The sequence below is a fragment of the Malus domestica genome, chromosome 03, assembly GCF_042453785.1.
Source record: "Malus domestica chromosome 03, GDT2T_hap1".
In the NCBI taxonomy this organism is placed as follows: Eukaryota; Viridiplantae; Streptophyta; class Magnoliopsida; order Rosales; family Rosaceae; genus Malus; species Malus domestica.
In genome coordinates, this window is record NC_091663.1 from 24,135,305 (window position 1) to 24,157,188 (window position 21,884).

The following is a 21,884-nucleotide window of genomic DNA, read 5'->3' on the forward strand; positions in this document are numbered from 1 at the left end:
TTATGGGAACCATTCCTCGTGGTTTGGGTCCTTTGCTAAACTTCAAACCATCAAATTGTACGGTAATGGCTTCTCTGGTTTCATACCCCGCAGCCATCTTCAACTTATCCGCACTCAAAATAATTAATCTGAGAAGGAACCAACTATCAGGTACGTACGTACCACCATTACCAACAGCTAGGAATATAAATTAATGTTGCTTGCTTCATGATTACATTTTAACATCTATATATAAGATGATAACAATCATCTCGTTTGTTTTTTTTTTCGTTCTTTTTTGTTGGAATGCATGCAAATATTTAATAGGTAGCATACCCAGAGAAATAGGCAACTTAACAATGGTGAATTGCATAAACCTTGACGACAAGAAGTTCGAAGGTATACTGTATGACTTAGGTTTTGTTACATGTATACTTGCAGATGCCCACACACATTGGGTGTGAATAATTTCATTTCATTTTGTTTTTTTTACTATGAAGTGTGATTAGTTTTTTAAATTCTAAAAAAATAAATCAATTATAAAAAGGGATGTGATATCCACACACCCTTCTAATTTTCGGCCATCGGATCAGATGAAATGAAGAAGATCAATAGATATAAATTAACAAGAGATGTGTAAGAAGTAAAAAGAGGTGTATATATAGCACACCCCTTATAAAAATTGGGAAAATGATGAGCAGTTTCTTCTAAAGTAGGAATGTTTTTTATTTACTATTTTATTTTATTTTTAATTTTTAAATATGGCATGCTATGGTGACCTAGTTGTGAGGTTGCCCTAAATAACAACAAAAGTTATGTTCATGTAATTACTAAAGGGGTGTGATATCCATACATCTTATTTTACTTCTCACACACCTTTTTAATTTTCGGCTGTCGTATCGAATGAATTGAAGAAGATCAACGGACATAAATTATCAAGGGGGTGTGTGAGAAGTAAAATGGGGTGTGTGTATAGCACATGCCTTACTAAATTACCCATAGTTTTTTATTTTTGTGCAGCTTTGGTGTGGGGGTTAAAATTGTAATTTCATGTAGTTTTGGTTGAGGTACTAAGTAGTTTAGATACGAGCCACTTCTTAGCAGGAATCTTGTTCCACTTTAGCCAAAATACAATAAGAGGACTATCATAGGGATTGTATATTTACTGTGCAAGACCCTCGTATGCTGGAGCAAAAAGAGAACCTATGTAGTGTAAGATCCACATCGTCCAGGAGAGTGATCCTTATATATATATATATATATATATTCTCATCCCTACCTAACATGAGGCCTTTTGGGAGCTCATTGGCTTCGGGTTCCATCGGAACTCCGAAGTTAAGCAAGATCGCGCAATAGCAATCCTATGATAGGTGACCTACTGGGAAGTTCTCGTGTAAGTTCCCAGAAACAAAACCATGAGGGCGTGGTCAAGGCCTAAAATGGACAATATCGTGCTACAGCGGAGTTGAGCCCGAGATGTGACAATTTGATATCAAAGCCTAACCCTGTCTGTGGTGTGCCGACGAGGACGTCGAGCCCCTAAGGGGGTGGATTGTAAGATCCCACATCATCCAGGGGAGTGATCCTTATATATATATATATACCAATCCCTACCTAGCATGAGGCTTTTTGGGAGCTTACTAGCTTCGGGTTCCATCGGAACTCCGAAGTTAAGCGAGTTCGTACGAAAGCAATCCCATAATAGGTGACCCACTAGGAAGTTCTCGTGTGAGTTCCCAGAAACAAAATCATGAGGGCGTGGTCGAGGCTCAAAGTGGACAATATCGTGCTATGGTGGAGTTGAGCCCGAGATGTGGTGGGGGCTCGGGCCGGGATGTGACAATTTGGTATCAGAGCCTAACCCTAGATGTGGTGTGCCGACGAGGACGTCGGGGCCCTAAGGGCGGTGGATTGTAAGATCCCACATCGTCCAGGGGAGTGATCCTTATATATATATATATATATATATATATATATATATATATATATATATATTCCCATCCTTACCTAGCACGAGACCTTTTGGGAGCTCACTGGCTTTGGGTTCTATCGGAATTCCGAAGTTAAGCGAGATCGCGCGAGAGCAATCCCATGATGGGTGACCCATTGGGAAGTTCTCGTGTGAGTTCCCAAAAACAAAACCGTGAGGGCATGGTTGAGGCCCAAAGCTGACAATATCGTGCTACGACGAAGTTGAGCCTGGGGACCTTGGCCATGATGTGACAATTAAGAGATCTATGGGCTCGGGCCCAGACCCACACGGCCCGAGGGCCTAATTCGGAAAGGTTTAGGGTTTTAGATAAGGCCCAAAGGCCTTGATTTAATAGTAGAAATGCATACATGAAAAACATGATTTGATGATTACGTTTTGTGAGATAAAATGCTTATTGCGGCTATTTTGAATTATTACTATTTTTCCTATAACCCGTGTTCTGAATATCTGATGGATGACAATATGATATTTAGAACATGCTTCGAATACCTCTTTATAGTATAGATGATGGATGACTTTATACTATGAAATTGCTTTTCAATATATATATGTTCAATGGTTTTGTACTTACCTAGTGGTCCTTTCCGCTATGGGACGTAGGGATAGATTTTGGTCCGTCCCGGGTGACGGTTCGGTGTTGGCATAGGGCCTGAAGTGTGTTTCCTCTGGCTATTAGCACAGGGACGGGGAGCCGGCATGGGGCCTGAATGTATTTTCCTCTGACTGTCTGCTCAGAGACGGGGAGCCAGCATGGGGCTTGGGGGTTATTGGACATTCACTAGTGATTATTATATATACAAGTTATGATTTGAGACATTGCATGGCATGCTAGGTTTCGGAAAACCTATGTTTATCATTATATATGTATTTTCATAAAACCTGGGGGTTAGTACGTTGATAATTGTTTTACTATATATATATCAATTTGGTCCACTCATGTTTGTTTTGCACCCCGTTTAGGATTTAGAATTGAGGCATACAATCTCAGCGTCAAGGCACTACCACAGTGGCATCTTCGAGTCCTCTCAGTGTAGGACCTACTCCTTTGTTCATTCAATTTTATATTATTTCTTTTAGTATTCTAGTTAGTTGTATGCTGTGAACACGTTCCTTAGATGCTTATTCTTTATTCTTTTATATTTATAAGTCCTATCCATCCCTTATTTCAACATTTGCACTCAATAAATGGCTTTCGTCATCCTTGGGTGTCGGCTAGTACGTGTCTATCCTGGTATTCAGGAAATATCGGGAACGGGGTGTGTCATATAGTGAGTACATGGTCCTTAAAATATTATCCCACTTTTCCTACGGTAGAATGGGATTCCCAGTAAAAAGCAACTCCTATATATGTTTACATGATTTTAACAATATATACGGATTGATTTATAGAACTTCCAAACGAGATGGGCAGTTTAGGTTTGGAGGAGTTGTATGTGCAGTCCAATGCCCTAAAAGGCACTTCGCTTGTGCCTGTCCTCAACATATCTTCTTTGATTACTTTGGCTCTATATGGAAACAACATTAGTGGCAGTCTTCCGACGTAGTTATAGAAGCTGCTTATAGTTATGAGGAAGAGCAACTTGGAAGATGTAGTTACAGCCACTGATGTCTCGAATTCGATTGAATTATGTCTGGACCCTGGGCTACAATATCCTCAGCATGCCGGTGGCGGCTGGAGTTTTGTTCCCTTTCACTGGAATTCGATTACCACAGTGGCTTGCAGGTGCATGGCTGCTTCATCTCTAAGCGTGGTATGTCCTCTCTTGTTGCAGTCATATAAAAAGCCTTTGCATATTCAGAGCGTCTCCAATGGCAAGTCTGCATGATAGTGTATGTACTTATCTGAACTAGTTTTCAACCTCTGGTTGTTACTTCCCTTCTTCGTTATTGCTGCAATGAATTTGTACATGCGATCGTGATTAATAATTTAGAAGCATAAGACCATAATTCTTGGACCGTTTGCGTATCATCTTTGCTTTGTTCTGTTCAGAAAAACTAATTAGCCAAGTTTAGATGATTTTCGAATCTGAAGAGTGTTCAACTAGAGCTTGATTATATGTAGACGTCGTTGAAAACATTTCATCCGGAAGAATGTAACTGTCATGTGTTTGGTCGCATTTGCATTTGCATTTGAATCAAAATGTATGTCATCATTAAATATCAATCTTGAAATTTACGGTGTTGTTTGTTTTGATGGTGAACTGAAGACTAAAATTCCACATTTGGGCATCTCCAGCTGTGCCCACAAAATGGACAGAACTCGTCGGCTGGCAGTACCAAATACCAAATCACAAGCCTTCGTTCCACTAGTCTAAGTCTACTCACTTGGACAAAAATGTCGGACTTAGACTATTCCTCCTCACCTAGCTAACCTATCAGCGAATTACCAAATATCACCACCACTGACCAAAACATCCTTAGCATTGATTGCTCACTTGCAATTTGCAACTGGGTTGGTACGCCACCTTCAAGTCGTGGCATTGAATCTCTCTTACATTGCAGTCACCATTCCTCCTCACCTAGCTACGCTATCAACAAAAAATGAATGGTGTGTATTTGATATGTCATCCTTAGCATTGATTGCTCACTTGCAAGTTGCAACTGGGTTGGTACGCCACCTTCAAGTCGTGGCATTGAATCTCTCTTACATCGCAGTCACCATTCCTCCTCACCTAGCTATGCTATCAGCAAAAAATGAATGGTGTGTATTTGATATGTTAAAAAATCTAAGCCTCCTCACCTTAACATAGAAGCCCGGCAAGTCTAAGTCGTTCACAAGTCTTGGTAACACCAACTTGTTTCCCTATTTATATGAATGTAATGAGTTCTAGTTTTCGATCGAATTTAAACCGAAAGACGAAAACTACTACAGTTAAGGAGAGAAGTCGTTTCCTACTATCAAAAATGTTGTCGATGATACACTGCTTGTGTTATATCTATATGATGATTATGGCTAATTACTTAACTGCAGGCGCATTAGCAATATCTCATACCAATTTCAGCACAGATCAGTCTGCGCTTCTTGCTCTCAAGGCTCACATCACTAGTGACCCTCAAAACATCTTGACCCCCAACTGGTCCTCTGCCTCCAATTCCAACATTTGTAACTGGGTTGGTGTTGCCTGCGATGCTCGCCACCAGAGAGTCACGGCCTTAAATCTCTCGTACATGGGTCTTGCCGGAGTTATTCCTCCGCATTTGGGCAACCTCTCATTTCTCATTGAGTTGGGCATTCAGAATAATAGTTTTCATGGTCCCCTACCCCAAGAACTGTCTCGTTTGCGCCGGTTGAAGGCGATTAACTTTGGAAACAACAACTTTATGGGAACCATTCCTTCGTGGTTTGGGTCCTTTGCTAAACTTCAAACCTTCAAATTGTACGGTAATGGCTTCTTGGGTTTCATACCGGCTGCTATCTTCAACTTATCTGCACTCGAAACAATTAATCTGAAAAGGAACCAACTATCAGGTGCGTACGTAGCACACCATTACCAAACACCTAGGAATATAAATTAATATTGCTTGCTTCATCATTACATTTTAACATCTTTGTTTCATTTTAACCTCCATATATAAGATGTATAACAATCATCTCGTTTGTTTTTTTTTCCCTTCCTTTTTGTTGGAATGCATGCACATATTTAACAGGTAGCATACCCAGAGAAATAGGCAACTTAACAATGGTGAAGGGCATATACCTTGACTACAACAAGTTCGAAGGTATACTGTATGACTTAGGTTTTGTTACATGTATACTAATGCCCACATACACTGTGTGTGAATAATTTCGTTTTTTTTTTTTTTACTATGAAGTGTGATTAGTTTTTAAAATTCTAAAAAAAAAAGAAATCAATTATAAAAATTGGGACAATGATGAGCAGTTTCTTCTAAAGTAGGCATGTTTTTTTATTTTCTATTTTATTTTATTTTTAATTTTTAAATAGGGCATGCTATGGTCACCTAGCTGTGAGGTTGCCCTAAATAGGGCATGCTATCGTATATTTACTGTGTAAGACCCTCGTATTCTTGAGCAAAAAGAGAACCTATATAATGAGTACATGGTCCTTATAATGTTATTCCACTTTTACTACAGTAGAACGGGATTCCTAGTAAGAAGCTACTCCTATTTATGTTTATATGATTTTAACAATATATACGGATTGATTTATAGAACTTCCAAATGAGATGGGCAATTTAGGTCAGCTGGAGGAGTTGTCTCTGTCGTACAATGCCCTAAAAGGCTCTGCTCTTGTGCCCGTCCTCAACATATCTTCTTTGACTTATTTGATTCTATACGGAAACAACATGAGTGGCAGTCTTTCGGACAATATATGTGAGCATCTTCCAAGTATTCGACAAATTTATTTGGGTGAAAACCAACTTGACGGTCTAATTCCCTCCAAACTGTGGCAATGCAAAGAGCTTCGTGAATTGGATTTAGACCGTAACAATTTCCATGGAAGCATACCCAAAAGTCTTGGCAATTTGACCTACTTAAACAAGATTTATCTTAATGACAATAATTTAACAGGTAGTAAATTTATGACTGTTTGATAATCATTTCGTTTTTAGTTTTTAGTTAAACTGAAGTTAAAAATTAAATGCAAACGTGCTGAAATTGTGACAGGTACAATACCGGATGAGATTGGTGATCTTCCGCAGTTAGAGACTTTGTCATTGTATATGAATAATCTCAATGGCTTCATCCCATCCAAACTCTTCAACAACTCCATGATTAGAGTAATAGCGCTTTCTTTTAATCAACTCTCGGGTAGCCTCCCAGCAAATATAGGTCTTAACGCTCCAAACCTAGAATTCCTTTTTGTAACCGAAAATAACCTCATGTCAGGACCTCTACCTAACCTCTCCAATGCTTCCAAGCTCAGGGCGCTAGCCATGAGCAAAAACTCATTTACCGGGTTTCTTCCTAGCACGCTATGTTCCTTGAAAAACCTCGAGAGTCTTTACTTGTTCTTGAATCATTTGACAATTGATGCTTCTACACCACAAGCAGCAAGCACTCTCTCTTGCTTGTTTAATCTTAGAAATTTGACAAGATTATACTTGGGATATAATCCACTAAACACCACAATACTAGTTTCTCGCGGGAATCTCTCCGCGTCACTCCAATATGTTGATTTAAGCAGTTCCAACATCAGGTGTAACATTCCAGTTGATATTGGCAACTTGAGCAGCTTGATATCATTAAACCTGGGAAACAATCAGTTGAGTGGAGCAATTCCAGGTTCAATACAAAGGCTACAAAATCTCCAAGGTTTGTATTTGTACAATAATGAACTGGGAGGGCATATCCCATATGAACTCTGTCAACTAAACAACCTAGCCATGTTATTTTTGGGTGGTAATCGGCTCTCTGGTTCTATTCCTTCCTGCTTGGGTACTTTGGCAGTAGCTCTAAGATATTTATCGTTAGAGTCCAATTTGTTAACTTCTAAAGTACCATCTTCCTTGTGGGAACTCAAGTATATATTGTACCTAAACTTGTCATCCAATTCTCTAGTTGGACCACTCTCAGAAGACATCGGAAAGTTGAGAGATGTGGTGGATGTGGATTTATCAAATAACCATTTCTCCGGAAACATTCCCGGTAGCATTGGTGGTCTTCAGAATATGATTAATCTGTCCTTGGCAAACAATTATTTACAAGGCCCTATTCCCAGTTCGTTTAAAACCTTGCTAAGCCTAGAATTCTTGGATTTGTCCAACAACAATCTATCTGGAGTGATCCCAAAGTCATTGGAAGCACTCTTGTATCTCAAGCATCTGAATTTGTCCTTCAACAAACTCCAAGGAGAAATTCCAACCGGCGGGCCTTTCAAAAACTTCTCTGCTGATTCATTTGTATCAAACGGTGCACTCTGCGGTGCTTCCCGACTCCATGTTCCCCTGTGCAAAAATAGAACAAAAGTTGAGCCAAATTGGAGGAAAGCTAAATATATCATCTCAGGGGTCATGTCAGTAATACTCCTAGCGTCTGCTGCATTGATTCTGATATTATGCAGGAAAAGGAATGTTGAAGTTGTAAGAGAAACTGCCTTGCTACATCAAGTTCTTTTGAGAAGAGTTTCGCGCCTAGAACTTGTAAAGTCGACAAATGGACTTCATGAGAGTAACTTACTAGGCACAGGGGGGTTTAGCTCAGTATATAGAGGAACACTGTCAGACGGGATAGATATCGCTGTCAAGGTTTTCAATTTACAGCTAGAAGGGGCATTTAAGAGTTTTGATAAGGAATGTGAAATGTTAAGCAATATCCGTCATCGGAATCTTATTAAAATCATAACTTATTGCGATGAACTTGATTTCAAAGCCCTGGTACTGCAATTGATGCCAAATGGAAGCCTTAAACAGTGGTTGTATGCTCCAAATCGCTCCATGAATATCCTGCAGAGGTTGGACATAATGAAAGATGTTGCATTGGCACTAGAATATCTTCATCATGGTTACTCGATACCTATCGTTCATTGTGATGTGAAACCAAGCAATATACTACTAGATGATGATATGGTTGCACACGTTGCTGATTTTGGCATTGCAAGACTCATCGGCGGTGGAGATTCAATGACGGAAACCATGACCCTAGCAACAGTTGGATATATGGCTCCAGGTGATGTATTTTTTAAATTTTGTATATGTTGGTCTTATTAGGAGTTATAATTTCCTTTTTATCATATATAACTGAATTAACGTACAAATTTTGCAGAGTTTGGGATCGAAGGAAGAATTTCGACGAGTGGGGATGTGTATAGCTTTGGTATTGTACTCATGGAGACGTTCACAAAAAGGAAGCCAACAGATGAGATGTTTGTTGGGGAAATGAATTTAAAGCAATGGATTGCAGATTCATTATTTCGAGATGCTGCTATAGATGAAGTTGTGGATGTCGATATACTTGGGACGGAGGAAGATGGTGATTTCATGAGCAGGAGGGATTGCTTATCATCCGTTATGAGATTAGCTTTAGCTTGCACTGCAGCATTGCCGGGAGAGAGGATTAACATGAAAGCTGCTGCAATCACACTCACCAAAATCAAGACTAAGTATATGAAAGACTGTGAAGGAGTGAACTCTTAGTTCATTTTGTTCTCTATATTTTCGGATCCATTTTCTTATTGTTGTTTTCAATCTGCAAAGATTACATTATTTTCGTATGGTGACGGATATGACAGTATGTGGATATTCCTTAAATTGAAATGTTGCACCTGTATTTAACTAGGCAATGTGACCAGTAGTACCAAGATTGCAATTCCAATTATTCTTCTCATATTTTGATAGTAAAGCATTTAGTTTCTACGGCCAACCAAATCCGTTTCAAAAATTTACACTTCCAGGTCAAGAACGCCTGTTATGGAACACAAAGTTATTTCAGTCAGTATATCAGGAAGTGACAAACTTCTAAACTTCTACACATGACCTTGACAAAAAATTATAGGGGCAGTGAGGCTGCTATTCTAGATCAATAAATTTAATATTTAAGTTGGGTTTTTTGGCCGCTTCACCAATTTGTGCTCATCTTTTTAACAAAAGGAACACAATTACTCCAATTTTCAGCCCTAAAGATCTTATCATTCATTCTGAAATATGTAAATGATCTTACAACTTCGGCCTGGGAATGGTAATAGTTAGTATGTATGTGCTATAAACCAACGTGCAAGAGAAAAGCAGATGCGTGAACACACTATACAGAATAGACAAAAGAAGAAGTGGTTAACTAACACTATCAGAAGCCATGTGTTTCTAGTTATAAGACATTTGCAACATCCAATATATGTCTAATAGAAATAAATGGTAGTTGAAATTTGCATTTGTTCTTGAGGAAAGGAAGAACTTACCCTGTCAAATCCTTCATTGGTATTTCTCCCGATCAAATGTACCCTTTTCTTTGAAACACTCCATATATGGTGCAAATCGAATCATGTTAGACTACATTAGAATTGTATAATATGATATATATGTTACCCCCGCCCCTAATTTAAATTGTTTTTTCACTAAGTTTGAGATTATCTTGCTTTTAAAATGATTTTTGGATCTTAAATGGTGTGCCCAAGGGGCCCACCCCCTTGTTTTGTCCCCCGGGTCCCTTTCCTTTTTCTTTTATTTTCTGAAAAGTCTTCCTCTTTCTCTCTTTTCCCTCACTCTCCTTTACACTCTCTTGGCTCTCTCTATCTCAGCCCCTCCAAGGGCTTTTCTTACCAACAAGCATCACCATCGTCTTTATCTCGTCGCTACAAACTTAACCATAGTCTTGGCATCTTGGAAGTCGAACCATGAACCCCCGTACACAAGCTCTGACGCAGACCGTCACTTTCGAGGCAATTTCCGGCCAAACCACGGAGAGTTGGCCGGCGTGCAAGGTATCAATCTCTTTGTCTCGCTGAGAACTACAACTTTCCTTTTTGTTTCACTCAATTTCGTTGAGTATTGAAGACATTATACTCATTTGAATCTTACCCAGTTTCTGACGACATCCGAGGTTTTCGAGGCATTTTCCGGCCAAACCACGGCGATTTAGACATTGTGTTAGGTACCATTCTCTTCATCTCTTCGAGAACTACAACTTTCGTTTTGTTTCACTTGATTTCGTTGAGTTTTGACAAAATTATGGCCGTTTAAAGGTTGTGCAGTTTCTGGCCAATTTTCGGCTTTCTCTCCCATTGGGTTCGGTGACCCACCAAACGCAAGGCCTTTGGGCCTTCCCTACCGAGCCCAACCCTTTTGGTTGTGAGTCCTTTGGGCCGTGAGTGTGTGTGTGTGTGTTTGTGTAGTATGTGTGTGTGTGTGTTTGTGTAGTATGTGTGTGTGTGTGTGTGTGTGTGTGTGTGTGTGTGTTATTGTGTGTGTGTGTTGTGTGTTGTGTGTGTGTGTGTGTGTAGTGTGTGGATTTGGGCTTAAGCCCAAACCACCCATTTTGTACCTAACCTATCCAAACCCAAAACCCTTAGGCTTAAGGCCTTCGGGTCTTTTTAACCAGGGCCCTAAGCCTTCTCCTCTAAACCTAGCCCACCTAATTAGCTAAACCCAAACCCTTTACGTGGAATATTCCGCCAGGGAATATTCTGTTGGCATTTTACGAAATTTATCTAGGACCCTTCTTAGGGTAATTCAACATTTTGAATCTGTTTCCAATGTTCGTTTTCCCAAATTCAATTGCTATTATATAGTTTTATTTATTGGACTCTTTATGTGCCTAGGGGCAATTTTAGTGGCGTTTCTGTCTTCGCTAGCTGTGTGACTTTTCGACGGCGAAGTACTGTGAGTGGACCCCTTCTAAAATTACATGATTTTACAGTTCAATTGCATAAATGAATAGCATGCCTTACGAGTTTATGTTTTGATTTTATGTTAAGCATGTTAATTGAATATGTTGATTTTTGTCTCGTGTTTTTTGTGAGGAATTAATTGTTGGCCTATATTGAGCTATATTTTAATATATCGTATTTTCTATAAAAACCATGAACTGGTAGACTATCTAATGGATGACGATAGGATGCTAGAACATGTTTTATAAACCCCTCTTTATAGTATAGACGATGGATGACTTTATACTATGAAGTGGTTATTTTTTAGAGGCATAACTATTTGTGTGTACCTAGTGGACACTATGCCGCCTAAGGCGAGGATCTGGTGTTGCAGTTAGGCAGAGAGAAATAATCCCTAGCGAAAGGCTGAGGGACACAGAGACAGGCATTGGGCCAGGAGGGAGTTATCTCTGGCTACGGGCACAGAGACTTAGGTGCAGGCATTGGGCCAAGAGTATTATTATTCAGTGATCTTACTAGCAGCACACCGCACTTACGGGACGTTCTACGAGACGATACACGCGATGATTTATATGATGTTTTTCCACGTTATACCTGTTGAGATGTTTTATGGCATGCTAGAGTTTTAGAAAAACCTATCACTTATTATGCTAGTAGTTTTCATTATATATAAACCTGGGGGTTAGTATGTTCATAACTGTTTTTGTATTATGTGTATATATATATATACACACACACACACATATGTACTTGGTCCACTCACCCTTGTTTTGTGCTCCCTTTTAGGATTTAGAATCGAGGCATACGATCCCAACGTCAATGTCTTCGCTTTGGCATATTCGAGTCCTCTCGGTGTAGGACCCACATCCGTTATTTATTAAATTTTATATTAATTCTTTTAGAACTCTAGTTAGTTGTATGCTCTGAACGTGTTCCTAAATTTTTAATTCATTGTATTTTAAATTCATAACCCTTATTTATTTCTTATTCTTAGCTTTTGTATCAATTAATGGCTTTCGTCACCCTCGGGTGTCAGCTAGCATGTGTCTAACCTGTATTCGGGGAATATCAGGGTTGGGGCGTGTCAATATACCCAATAAACAAAGCATAAGGCCATACATTTTATCGAAGAAACCAATTGACTGATAGAATTGTAGACAACAGAAGCCACCACTAGGCACTACCACCACCCACCGTTGTAAATGGACAGAGCATGCCTATCTAAAGTAGTACGACACTAATATATGGTATGCAATTCTATTTTTGTTGTTTAGTAAAATCAAATTATCAATTGTATTCCAAACTTCAATAAAACAGAAAAATGGTATAGTGATGCAATTCTATTTTTGTTGTTTAGTAATATCAAATTATCAATTGTTGTCATATGTGCTCTTCTCCAATTACTCAATGGAGGAGTTCTGTGCTGTGTCTATTGTCACAGAGGTTGGTGCTTATGTTTCAAATTTTTACATGAAAAGTTTACGTTTGTACAGTTAAGTTACAGATGAGACAACTCTTTGTTATTATGCTTTTGTAAAATTATTTTTTCAGTCCTGCTAACATGCCTCTATTTGAGAAATATGTAGGTAAATGGTGATTGGTGAGGCTCATGTGGGAAAATAATGTCCATGTTGGTCCTGAGGTTGACAAGTATGTTACAGAACATGATAATCTGGCTCGAATGTGTGTGTTGGTTTCCATTGATGGAAAGATTGCTGGGTCTTTTGCTGGGCTACAGCAGCAGCCAGTGCGATGGAGGTTGGCATTGATAAGGTGTATGCTGAGATGGATCCACTAGGAAAAACTGATAGAATCAAAGAATTACAGGTATGATTATATAATAGTTACAGGGGTGGTGTGAGTGGATTACAATTACCCAGATCCACAAGTTATTTTATTCTGGTTTTGAACGCAGATTGAGGATTACTAAATTATATTTCAAATGGCTTCTAGGGTAAAATAATGTCTTGTATAGATATCTTCAAACTCATTTTTCTCTATTAAGTTCGTTTCTGACTTGATATGTGAGTTATCTATCTTACATAGTGTTTTCTGACTTGTTAAAGTGGATTTGGATGCAGATGAAAGGAATGGGGGTGGCAATGATGGGAGATGGAATTAATGACTCTCCGCCTATGGTTGCAGAGATGTTGGCATGGCAATTGGTGCTGGCACTGATGTAACTATAGAAGCTGCTTATAGTTCTGATAAAGAGCAACTTGGAAGATGTAGTTACAGCCATTGATCTCTCTAGAAAGACCATGTCTCGAATTCTATTGAATTATGTCTGGGCCCTGGGCTACAATATCCTCAGCATGCAGGTGGTGGCTGGAGTTTTGTTCCCTTTCACTGGGATTCGATTACCACCGTGGCTTGCAGGTGCATGCCTGCTTCATCTCTAAGCGTGGAATGTTCTCTCTTGTTGCACTCATATAAGAAGCCTTTGCATATTCAGAGCGTCTCCAATGGCAAGTCTGCATGATATGATAGTGTATGTACATATCAGAACTAGTTTTCAACCTCTGGTTGTAACTTCCCTTCTTCGTTATTGCTGCAATGAATGTACTTGCGATCGTGATTAATAATTTAGAAGCATAAGACCGTAATTCTTGGGCCGTTTGCATATCGTCTTTGCTTTGTTCTGTTAAGAAAAACTGATTAGCCAAGTTTAGATGATTTTCGAATCCGAAGAGTGTTCAACTAGAGCTTGATTATATGTAAACGTCGTTGAAAACATTTCATCCGGAAGAATCTAACTGTCATGTGTTCGGTCGCATTTGCATATGCATTTGCATTTGACTCAAAATGTATGTCATCATTAAATATCAATCTTGAAATTTATGGTGGTGTTTGTTTTGATTGTGAACTGAAGACTAAAATTCCGCATTTGGGCATCTCCAGCTGTGCCCACAAAATGGACAGAACTCGTCGGCTAGCAGCGCCAATTACCAAATATCACCACCACAGACCAAAACATCCTTATCACTTGCAAGTTGCAACTGGGTTGGTACGCCACCTTCAAGTCGTGGCCTTGAATGTCTCTTACATCGCAGTCACCATTCCTCCTCCCCTACCTACGCTATCAGCAAAAATGAATGATGTGTGTTTGATATGTTAAAAAATCCAAATTACACCATCGTTATCACTTGCAAGTTGCAACTGGTTTGGTACGCCACCTTCAAGTCGTGGCCTTGAATGTCTCTTACATCGCAGTCCCCATTCCTCCTCCCCTACCTACGCTATCAGCAAAAAATGAATGATGTGGGTTTGATATGTTAAAAAATCCAAATCACATCATACTTATCAATTGGTGACAAATTTGGCATGTGATATCTCTCCGAAGACTCATGAGAAGTTTAACTGTAACCCCATAGGTACTGCCTTTTTTTTAATTTTTTTATTTTTATAATTTGTGTTGTTAGATTTTTACTTTGTTTTTCGTTTTTTTAATGTTGGATTGATAGCTTGAGATTTTCTGCTAAAAGATTAGGATTGAGGAAATTTGAGAGGGATGGGTCACATTTTGACATATGAAGTTTGTGTAATTGATGCTTATGTGTGGAATAAGGTGGTGAAAGCTGCCTCTAAGCATTTCAAGAAAAAAGAAGAGAGATCAGATAGGATATCATGTGAGGTTCTTCACTTATTTCAGATCACATGGAAATATTTAATTTCTTATTTGTTATTCTTTATTGTTTCATTCAATTTGTTGAATTCGTTTAAGGATTTTTATCACAAATAGTCCTTGAAATTTACCTAACTCATCATGTTGATCTCTTAATTTGAAAATCAATTAATGTTGTCCTTGAAATTGATTACCGCAAATCAATTTGGTCCTTGCCGTTTAATTTCGTCAAGTTTTTTGTTGATTTGCTGACAGGGCGTACAAGTAGAGCCCACATGTCCAATTAAGTAGTGCCATGTGGAAAAATCATATAAAACCATAAAATAAAATGAATTTAAAAACCCATAAAAATTTTGAATATCTAAAACTAAAAAAGAAAAAGAATTACAAAGAAGGAAGAAGCAGGCAGCATCATCGTCCACCCAAGTTCTCATCCAACTCTAAGCCAACCTGTTAACCACAACTTCTGCTAGATCGCTAGCAAACAACCACTTATTCTTCCAAATCCCAACCACCATCCACAACCCTTTTCTCTGATTCCGTCCGTTGATCTGTTGGCTCGACCATCCACCCATTCTCCCTCTGCAAATCCTTCCCTCAACCATGCAGCAACGTAGCCCGTGCGCTGATGCCACACGCCTTCTATCATTGGTTGCATTGGCCACAAGTGTGGTACATCAGCAAACAAACGGAAAACATAACAAAATTAAACGGCAATGATCAAATTGATTTGTGGTCGACAATTTTAGGAACGACATTGATTGGTTTTCAAATTAAATGACCTAATTGATGAGATAAGTCAATTTTAAGGACCATTTGTGATAAAAACCATTTGTTTAATTGTCTTTGTAAACTACATTAGGAATAGGAGTGACATTACTTTGTAGAAGAAATATGTTCTTTGTTTATTTTAAAATTAATTATGTGTGAATTTACTAGGAAATGTTCATATGAATTTGGTGTAATAGGATTTTACTGTTTTTTTTTCTTTTCAGACAACTTGGTGCAGATCAGATATCTGATGTGTTTGATCAGCATCTCTATGTTGCTTTTGAGTAAGCGCCTCCTGTTTATATGGATGGATTCACCTTGCAAACATTGATCACTAGAATATTCAAAAGTTTTCATCGGTCATTTCAATTAGGAACCAAGATTGTCTGCCCTCCTAATTTCCATCCTCTTCTATGCCCTCTCACTTTATCAATCATCCATTCTATACCAAGTTAATTTAAGGCTCCAGATTTCGCCGCGGGACCAACAACACTCAAGTTTCTTTAATGCCCAATTTTTCTGCCTTTCCCGCTGCCTTTCCTTCCCACTCCAATTTTCCTGCCGTAAAATTTTTTGTAAAATTTTGAATCTGCAGTTTCTGGTGCTTCAGTCCAGGCGTTTTATTTTGAATCTGCATACTTTGGTGCTGCAAAAGAGTGGGATTTAGGAAGAAGCAGATGGGCTTGTCACGTTGGTCTTTCGCATGTTTCCATTTCCCTTATTACTCTGCAGTCTCTGAGTAAGAAGTGCTTCTGCTTTTCTTATTGCATCAATTGCTCTGCGTTCTCCTCTGTGCTTTCTCCTTCTTTCAGAACACAACACAGCAATTGGAAAGTCTTCGCTGCTCTTGCCAAAATTCAATGCTCTCTCTCTCCTCCTCACATATGGTTCCATAAAAGCACCATAAGGTGCAAAACTGTGCACACAACATCTTCACCATCACCAACATCTTCACAATCTTGGTCCATTTTACGGCAGGAAAATTGGAGTGGGAGGGAAAGGCAGCGGGAAAGACAGAAAAATTGGGCATTAGAGAAACTTGAGTGTTGGTGACATGGCGAAATCTGGAGCCTTAAATTAACTTGGTATGGAATGAATGGTTGATAAATTGGAAGGGTAAGGAAGGGGATGGAAACTAGGAGGGCAGACAATCTTGGTCCATACTTTTCCGTCAGTTCGATTCCCCTCTTTCATTCCCTCTTTTTCTCTTCCCACTCTCTTTGTAAACATCGATCCCCCATCCCTCCCTTTTCTCACTCTGTAATTTCCCTCAGATCCCTCACCGATTCTCTCTCTGGCCATTCTTAGTCTCGCTAGCCTCGAACTCCTTGACAGCTCGCCATTCGCACTCTGTATGTTCGGCTGAGATAACTCATTCAACCGCAGAAACGAGGTGTGAAGGTGCGGACTTTACCAATTCTGCGCTTTATTTTCCAATTAATATCTAAAAATTGACAATTTTTAAAATTTTGTTTTATCGGAAACAATCAGAGGAAGTGGGAAATGGCGAGCGCAGTGGACCCAATTTCATGGCAGGTTGGTTTAAACTTTAAAGCAGTTCCAAAATTTGGGATCGTTTCGGATATTTTTAGGTTTTTCTGATTCTTGAAAAAACCATGGTTAAGATTAAATTCATTATATTTTAATTTTTATTGAATTCAGGTAACCATCTTCAGTTTTTCGGTTTGATTTAAAGGAATTTTTTAGGCAGAAAAGCTAGGGCTTTCCGGTGAGTTCTTCGGGTTGTACATCCGGGTGGCTTTAATTTGTTTAAATTTGGGGCTTTTGTGATTTGGAACTTATAAATGGTTTGAAATTTATGTTTTTCTAATTTTAGTTCCCACTCAGAAGTTTGTACTGCCTCATCATTAGAACTGTTTCCTTCTACTCTTCTTCTTGAAACAAGGTCGTAGATCCACAGGCCATCAAGGTATGTCATTTAATTATATATTGTATATGTATGTATTGTATTATGCATGTGTGTGAATGTGTTTTTCTCTGTTTATCTGTATTGGTTTTCTTCTGATTTGGTTAATGGACTTTGTTTTTATTTCAGATAATTTGGTTCATGCTAAAGTTATTGAACGTACGATGGAACCAGTGATCTTTCAAAAAGGTTGGTTCTTCTATATTTTTATCCTTTTGGTTGTTTTGAATGGACTTCCTATATTCTTAATGAAGCTAAATTGAATAGATGTTTTTCGTATACTGTTTTTGCTTTGTTAAATTAGTTCTTTTTTTGTTGAAAAATGTTATTTGGTTTTGCAGATCAAAGTTTTTCAGCAAGAAAATTATCTCTCAAATTAAATTTATTGTTATAATTCTACATTCTTGGTTTGCATTTATTTTACTTGATTGTTGGAGCTCTATATTTTTCCCACACAGTCACTGTGCTTATTTGTGTGGAGCTCAGTTTTGGTGATGTTTGGTGCCCAACAGTGTTGCAAGAAAAACAATGAGTGGAAAAAGATGAAATTGGATTATGTATTTGTCTAATTTTTGAAGCAGTGCTGAAATCTAGTGGTTTATTTGACTGTATATATTTGATTCGAGTACGGCTTTTGCCATGGTTTTGTATTCAGTGTGTATCCCAGCTGGAAAAAAAAAGGAGAGATGTGAGATTCGTGAAACCGTTTTCATTTGGGTAAAATTAGTTTTCATTTTTTTTTGTGGTTTGTGGAGATAGGTTTTCTGTCTTAATTTTTTATTGAGATGTTTTTCACAATTGGTAGTTTCAGATTCGTTCATGTTTCATGCTTTTGTGTAACTGAACTAGGGTTTATTAAACTCATTGGCACTTCGGACTTCCGGTGGACTAACCACCCCAGATTAGGAGAGATCCGCTGTTTGGCTCCGTTTCTGGGATCCCATTTCCTGTCCGGACTTCAAATTCCCCCGGATTTTTATCCTTTCTTTTTTGTTTTGCTTGATTTGTTGTGTATAATTATGGTTAGGATTGCTCCTGGGAGATTAAGATCTGCTTTTGCTTCGCTTTTCTTGGATAATTGGGTTTTGTTTCGTAGCGGTTTGGTTGGTACATTGCGTACAGATCTGTTTGGTAACCATATTTGCATATCTGTTTGGCATTAGGTGTGCTTTTTCTAATAGAAATCGACCAATAGATCTACCTAACTTCACCATTTGATTTGATCTGCTTACCTGTAATTGTTCTGTTAAACCTAAGCTGTAATTTTCGAAACAAGAGCTATGATTTTTGTTTGGATCATGTAATTGATATATGATCACCATGAATCAGTAGTTGATGTTTTGGTTTTTTATTCTGTGATCAGAAGCCGGAGGTTGTCTTGACCTCACTTTAGACTAAAGACTGTTAAAGGCAGAGGCTGGGCTCTAAACTATTGACTCTTTAAAAGAAAATTTGAAATTTAATGTCATTACATCAAGCCATTACCTAAGTTCTCTCATCCTAATCCCTTGCATTCAGTTACCAGTCCATCAGAGACTACCATTCAGACTCGCAATAGATTATTAATAAAAATGAATTCACCATGCATTCCGAAAGATAACAGAAGTAAAAAGTTAGTATCTAATGTAGTGTTCTGTAATTTGAGAACTAGGGTTTTGTTTCTTTAGAATCTTTAGGGGTATTTGTATTTACTCAGAGTTCTCTTTTTTTTTTTTTGGGAACAAATTGCTTTATTTTAAGATTAATTAGTTACTTTCAGTTTTTTTATGAGCTTTGAATTATTGGAGCTCTGGACTGCAAATTGTTTATGGTAGCTATTTTGAATGAAGCATAAAGGTGTGGCCTTCTAGGTGATGGTGGTTAATTAGTTACTTTCAGTTTTCTTATGAGCTTTGAATTATTGGAGTTTTGGACTGCAAATTGTTTATGGTAGCTATTTTGAATGAAGCATAAAGGTGTGGCCCTTTAGGTGATAGTTGTTTTAGTATAACTATATGTAGCATGACTATATTATTTGCTACTAACTGAGAGAGTGCACCTACAATTCAAGCCCTTAACGTGTTCTTTATTTTTTTAATTGAAAATCATGTTTTTGTACCCTATGTTTCCACCTTTAATTAAGGAAGTGGTGAGGTGTTGGATTGTCTACTGATGTGTTATCTGATTCAGTGTTTGGGTGATGCCTAAATCAGTTGTGGCTATTGCTGATTGTTCACATGTTCTCAAGCATAAATCAATAAATCTTAGAAAAAAGCATTTTCTTTGGTACCTGTACACAGTTGAACTTTTTTTTTCACAACTTTTTCAGCTGGTTCTTTTCCGTGATTTCATAAATTGAGGATCCATTTGAAAGACAGTAGTACCGATAGAAAATAGGGTTCATGTACTTTTAATTATAATCCCTGCCTTATGCTTTCATAATTCATCATTCCAGCATTGTTTTCTATCCTCATTCTTGCACCAGTTGTTACCCTTGACAAAATCATGTAGAATTCATATTCTTTGGAATGATTCAAAATGATATCATGTGAAGAAGTTTCATCACTGCTTTGATATCGTGACTAATGTGCTTAAGAGCTTATGTGCAGTTGCATTTTTCTCTGTGCACTGCAGTTGATATCATGACTTTCAATGTACCAGTTTGATGGTTTTAAAATTTTAATTGTGGAAATGGGGTTGAATTGATTATGTTATTAATTTAGCCCAGAAAGATTGAAGACTTTGTGTTTATGCTTGCAAGTTTGGTTTTTGAGAGGTTTTTGGTCAAGGAATTAATTTTGTGTTTATGGTTCATGTATTATTAAAGTTTTTGAGTAGTTTTATATTGGGTTGCAGATGCTTTTGGAAGTACAAGAATTTGTGCTTTTGTGGATACGAAGAATTTGTGCGTACTGAACTTGATAATGAGTTGCCGATAGATAACAGCCCTGTGTAGTTTGTCGGAGTTCAGAGCGAGTTCATTGAACTCTTTAACTCAAACCCATAGAAATAGCGTTGTTTTCTATTTAATTCTTGCATCAGTTGTTACCCTTGACAAAATCACGTAGAATTCATTTTCTTTGGAATGGTTAAAAATGATATCATGTAAAGAAGTTTCATCACTGCTTTGATATCATGACTTTCAATGTGTTTAAGAGCTTATATGCAGTTGCATTTTTCTCTGTGCACTGTAGTTGATATCATAACTTTCAATGTACAAATTTGATGGTTTTAAATTTTTAATTGTGGAAATGGGGTTGAATTGATTATGTTATTAATTTAGCCCAGAAAGATTGAAGACTTTGTGTTTATGCTTGCAAGCTTGGTTTTTGAGAGGTTTTTGGTCAGGGAATTAATTTTGTGTTTATGGTTCATGTATTATTAAAGTTTTTGTTTAGTTTTATATTGGGTTGCGGATGCTTTTGGAAGTACAAGTATTTGTGCTTTTGTGGATACAAAGAATTTGTGTGTACTGAGCTGGATAATGAGTTGCCGATAGATAACAGCCGGGTAATTTATTGGAGTTTAGAGTGAGTTCATTGAATTCTTTAACTCAAACCCATAGAGATCTGTGAACTCTGCACCAAAATCTAGTGACCTTGATATGGACACTGACACCTATATATATGTAAGTTATTGTAAATATGTTAGACATTGTAAATGTGGTTGTAAATAGATTTTCACATTTATGTAAATATGTTATCATTGCAGTTTCTGGTCTTTTTTTACTGAAATTGTTTTGGTCCCTGCCACTAAACTCTGATTTCTGCTATTAATTGCTGCTGAAATGTGACTTTTGCTATTAATTTTTACCCTTTATATTTATGCTGCTTTTGGATTCCATTTGAATTAAATAATGTAGTTAATCTTGATATGAATCCTCTTTGCAACAATAGTTAGGGATTTTAGTTTAAATTATTACTGATTTGTTCTTGATCTGTGTTATACCCACCCCTAATTTAAATTGTATTTTCATTCAGTTTGAGTTTATCTTGCTTTTAAAAAATGGTTCTTAGTTCTTAATTGGTGAGCCCAAGGGGCCACCCCTTTAGTTGTGTTCCCTCCCCGTGACCCTCATTTTTCTCAATTTTTTTCCCTCTTTCTTCTCTCAACTCTCTGCACTATCTCCTTCCTTCCCCGAGTATCATCACACACACCAGCACCCTCATCTCCTTCATCATCAACACCACAACAACAACAAAACATCATCACCATCACCCTTGTGTTCTAAAAACGAAGAAAGAACACCCCAAACCCCTCACTTCCATTCAGCCGGTACTGTTCATCGTCTTCCCCGATGAGTTTCTTGATTTTTCAATGTTGGTAAGC

At 37.9% G+C, this 21,884-nt stretch overlaps 1 protein-coding gene and 1 long non-coding RNA gene across 3 annotated transcripts; one reads left to right on the plus strand and one right to left on the minus strand.

Moving 5' to 3' along the window:
• Window positions 1-2: 2 nt before the first annotated feature.
• On the plus strand, window positions 3-9,257 carry LOC103409243 (probable LRR receptor-like serine/threonine-protein kinase At3g47570). 2 transcript variants are annotated; one of them, XM_070818354.1, is made up of 6 exons: window positions 3-150; window positions 4,944-5,441; window positions 5,621-5,692; window positions 6,144-6,503; window positions 6,600-8,600; window positions 8,697-9,257. In XM_070818354.1, exons 1-6 carry the CDS (start codon window positions 3-5, stop codon window positions 9,065-9,067), a joined length of 3,450 nt encoding a protein of 1,149 aa, XP_070674455.1. In that variant the 3' UTR covers window positions 9,068-9,257. The 2 variants fall into 2 exon arrangements, with proteins under 2 accessions (XP_070674455.1, XP_070674454.1); XM_070818353.1 differs by lacking the exon at window positions 3-150 and having other exon boundaries at window positions 4,659-5,441.
• LOC139187602 (uncharacterized) lies at window positions 9,234-9,911 on the minus strand. The gene is made up of 2 exons (XR_011578808.1): window positions 9,826-9,911; window positions 9,234-9,335 (listed from the first exon to the last, which is right to left on the minus strand). It is a non-coding gene; the product is annotated as an uncharacterized lncRNA (long non-coding RNA).
• Window positions 9,912-21,884: the final 11,973 nt, after the last annotated feature.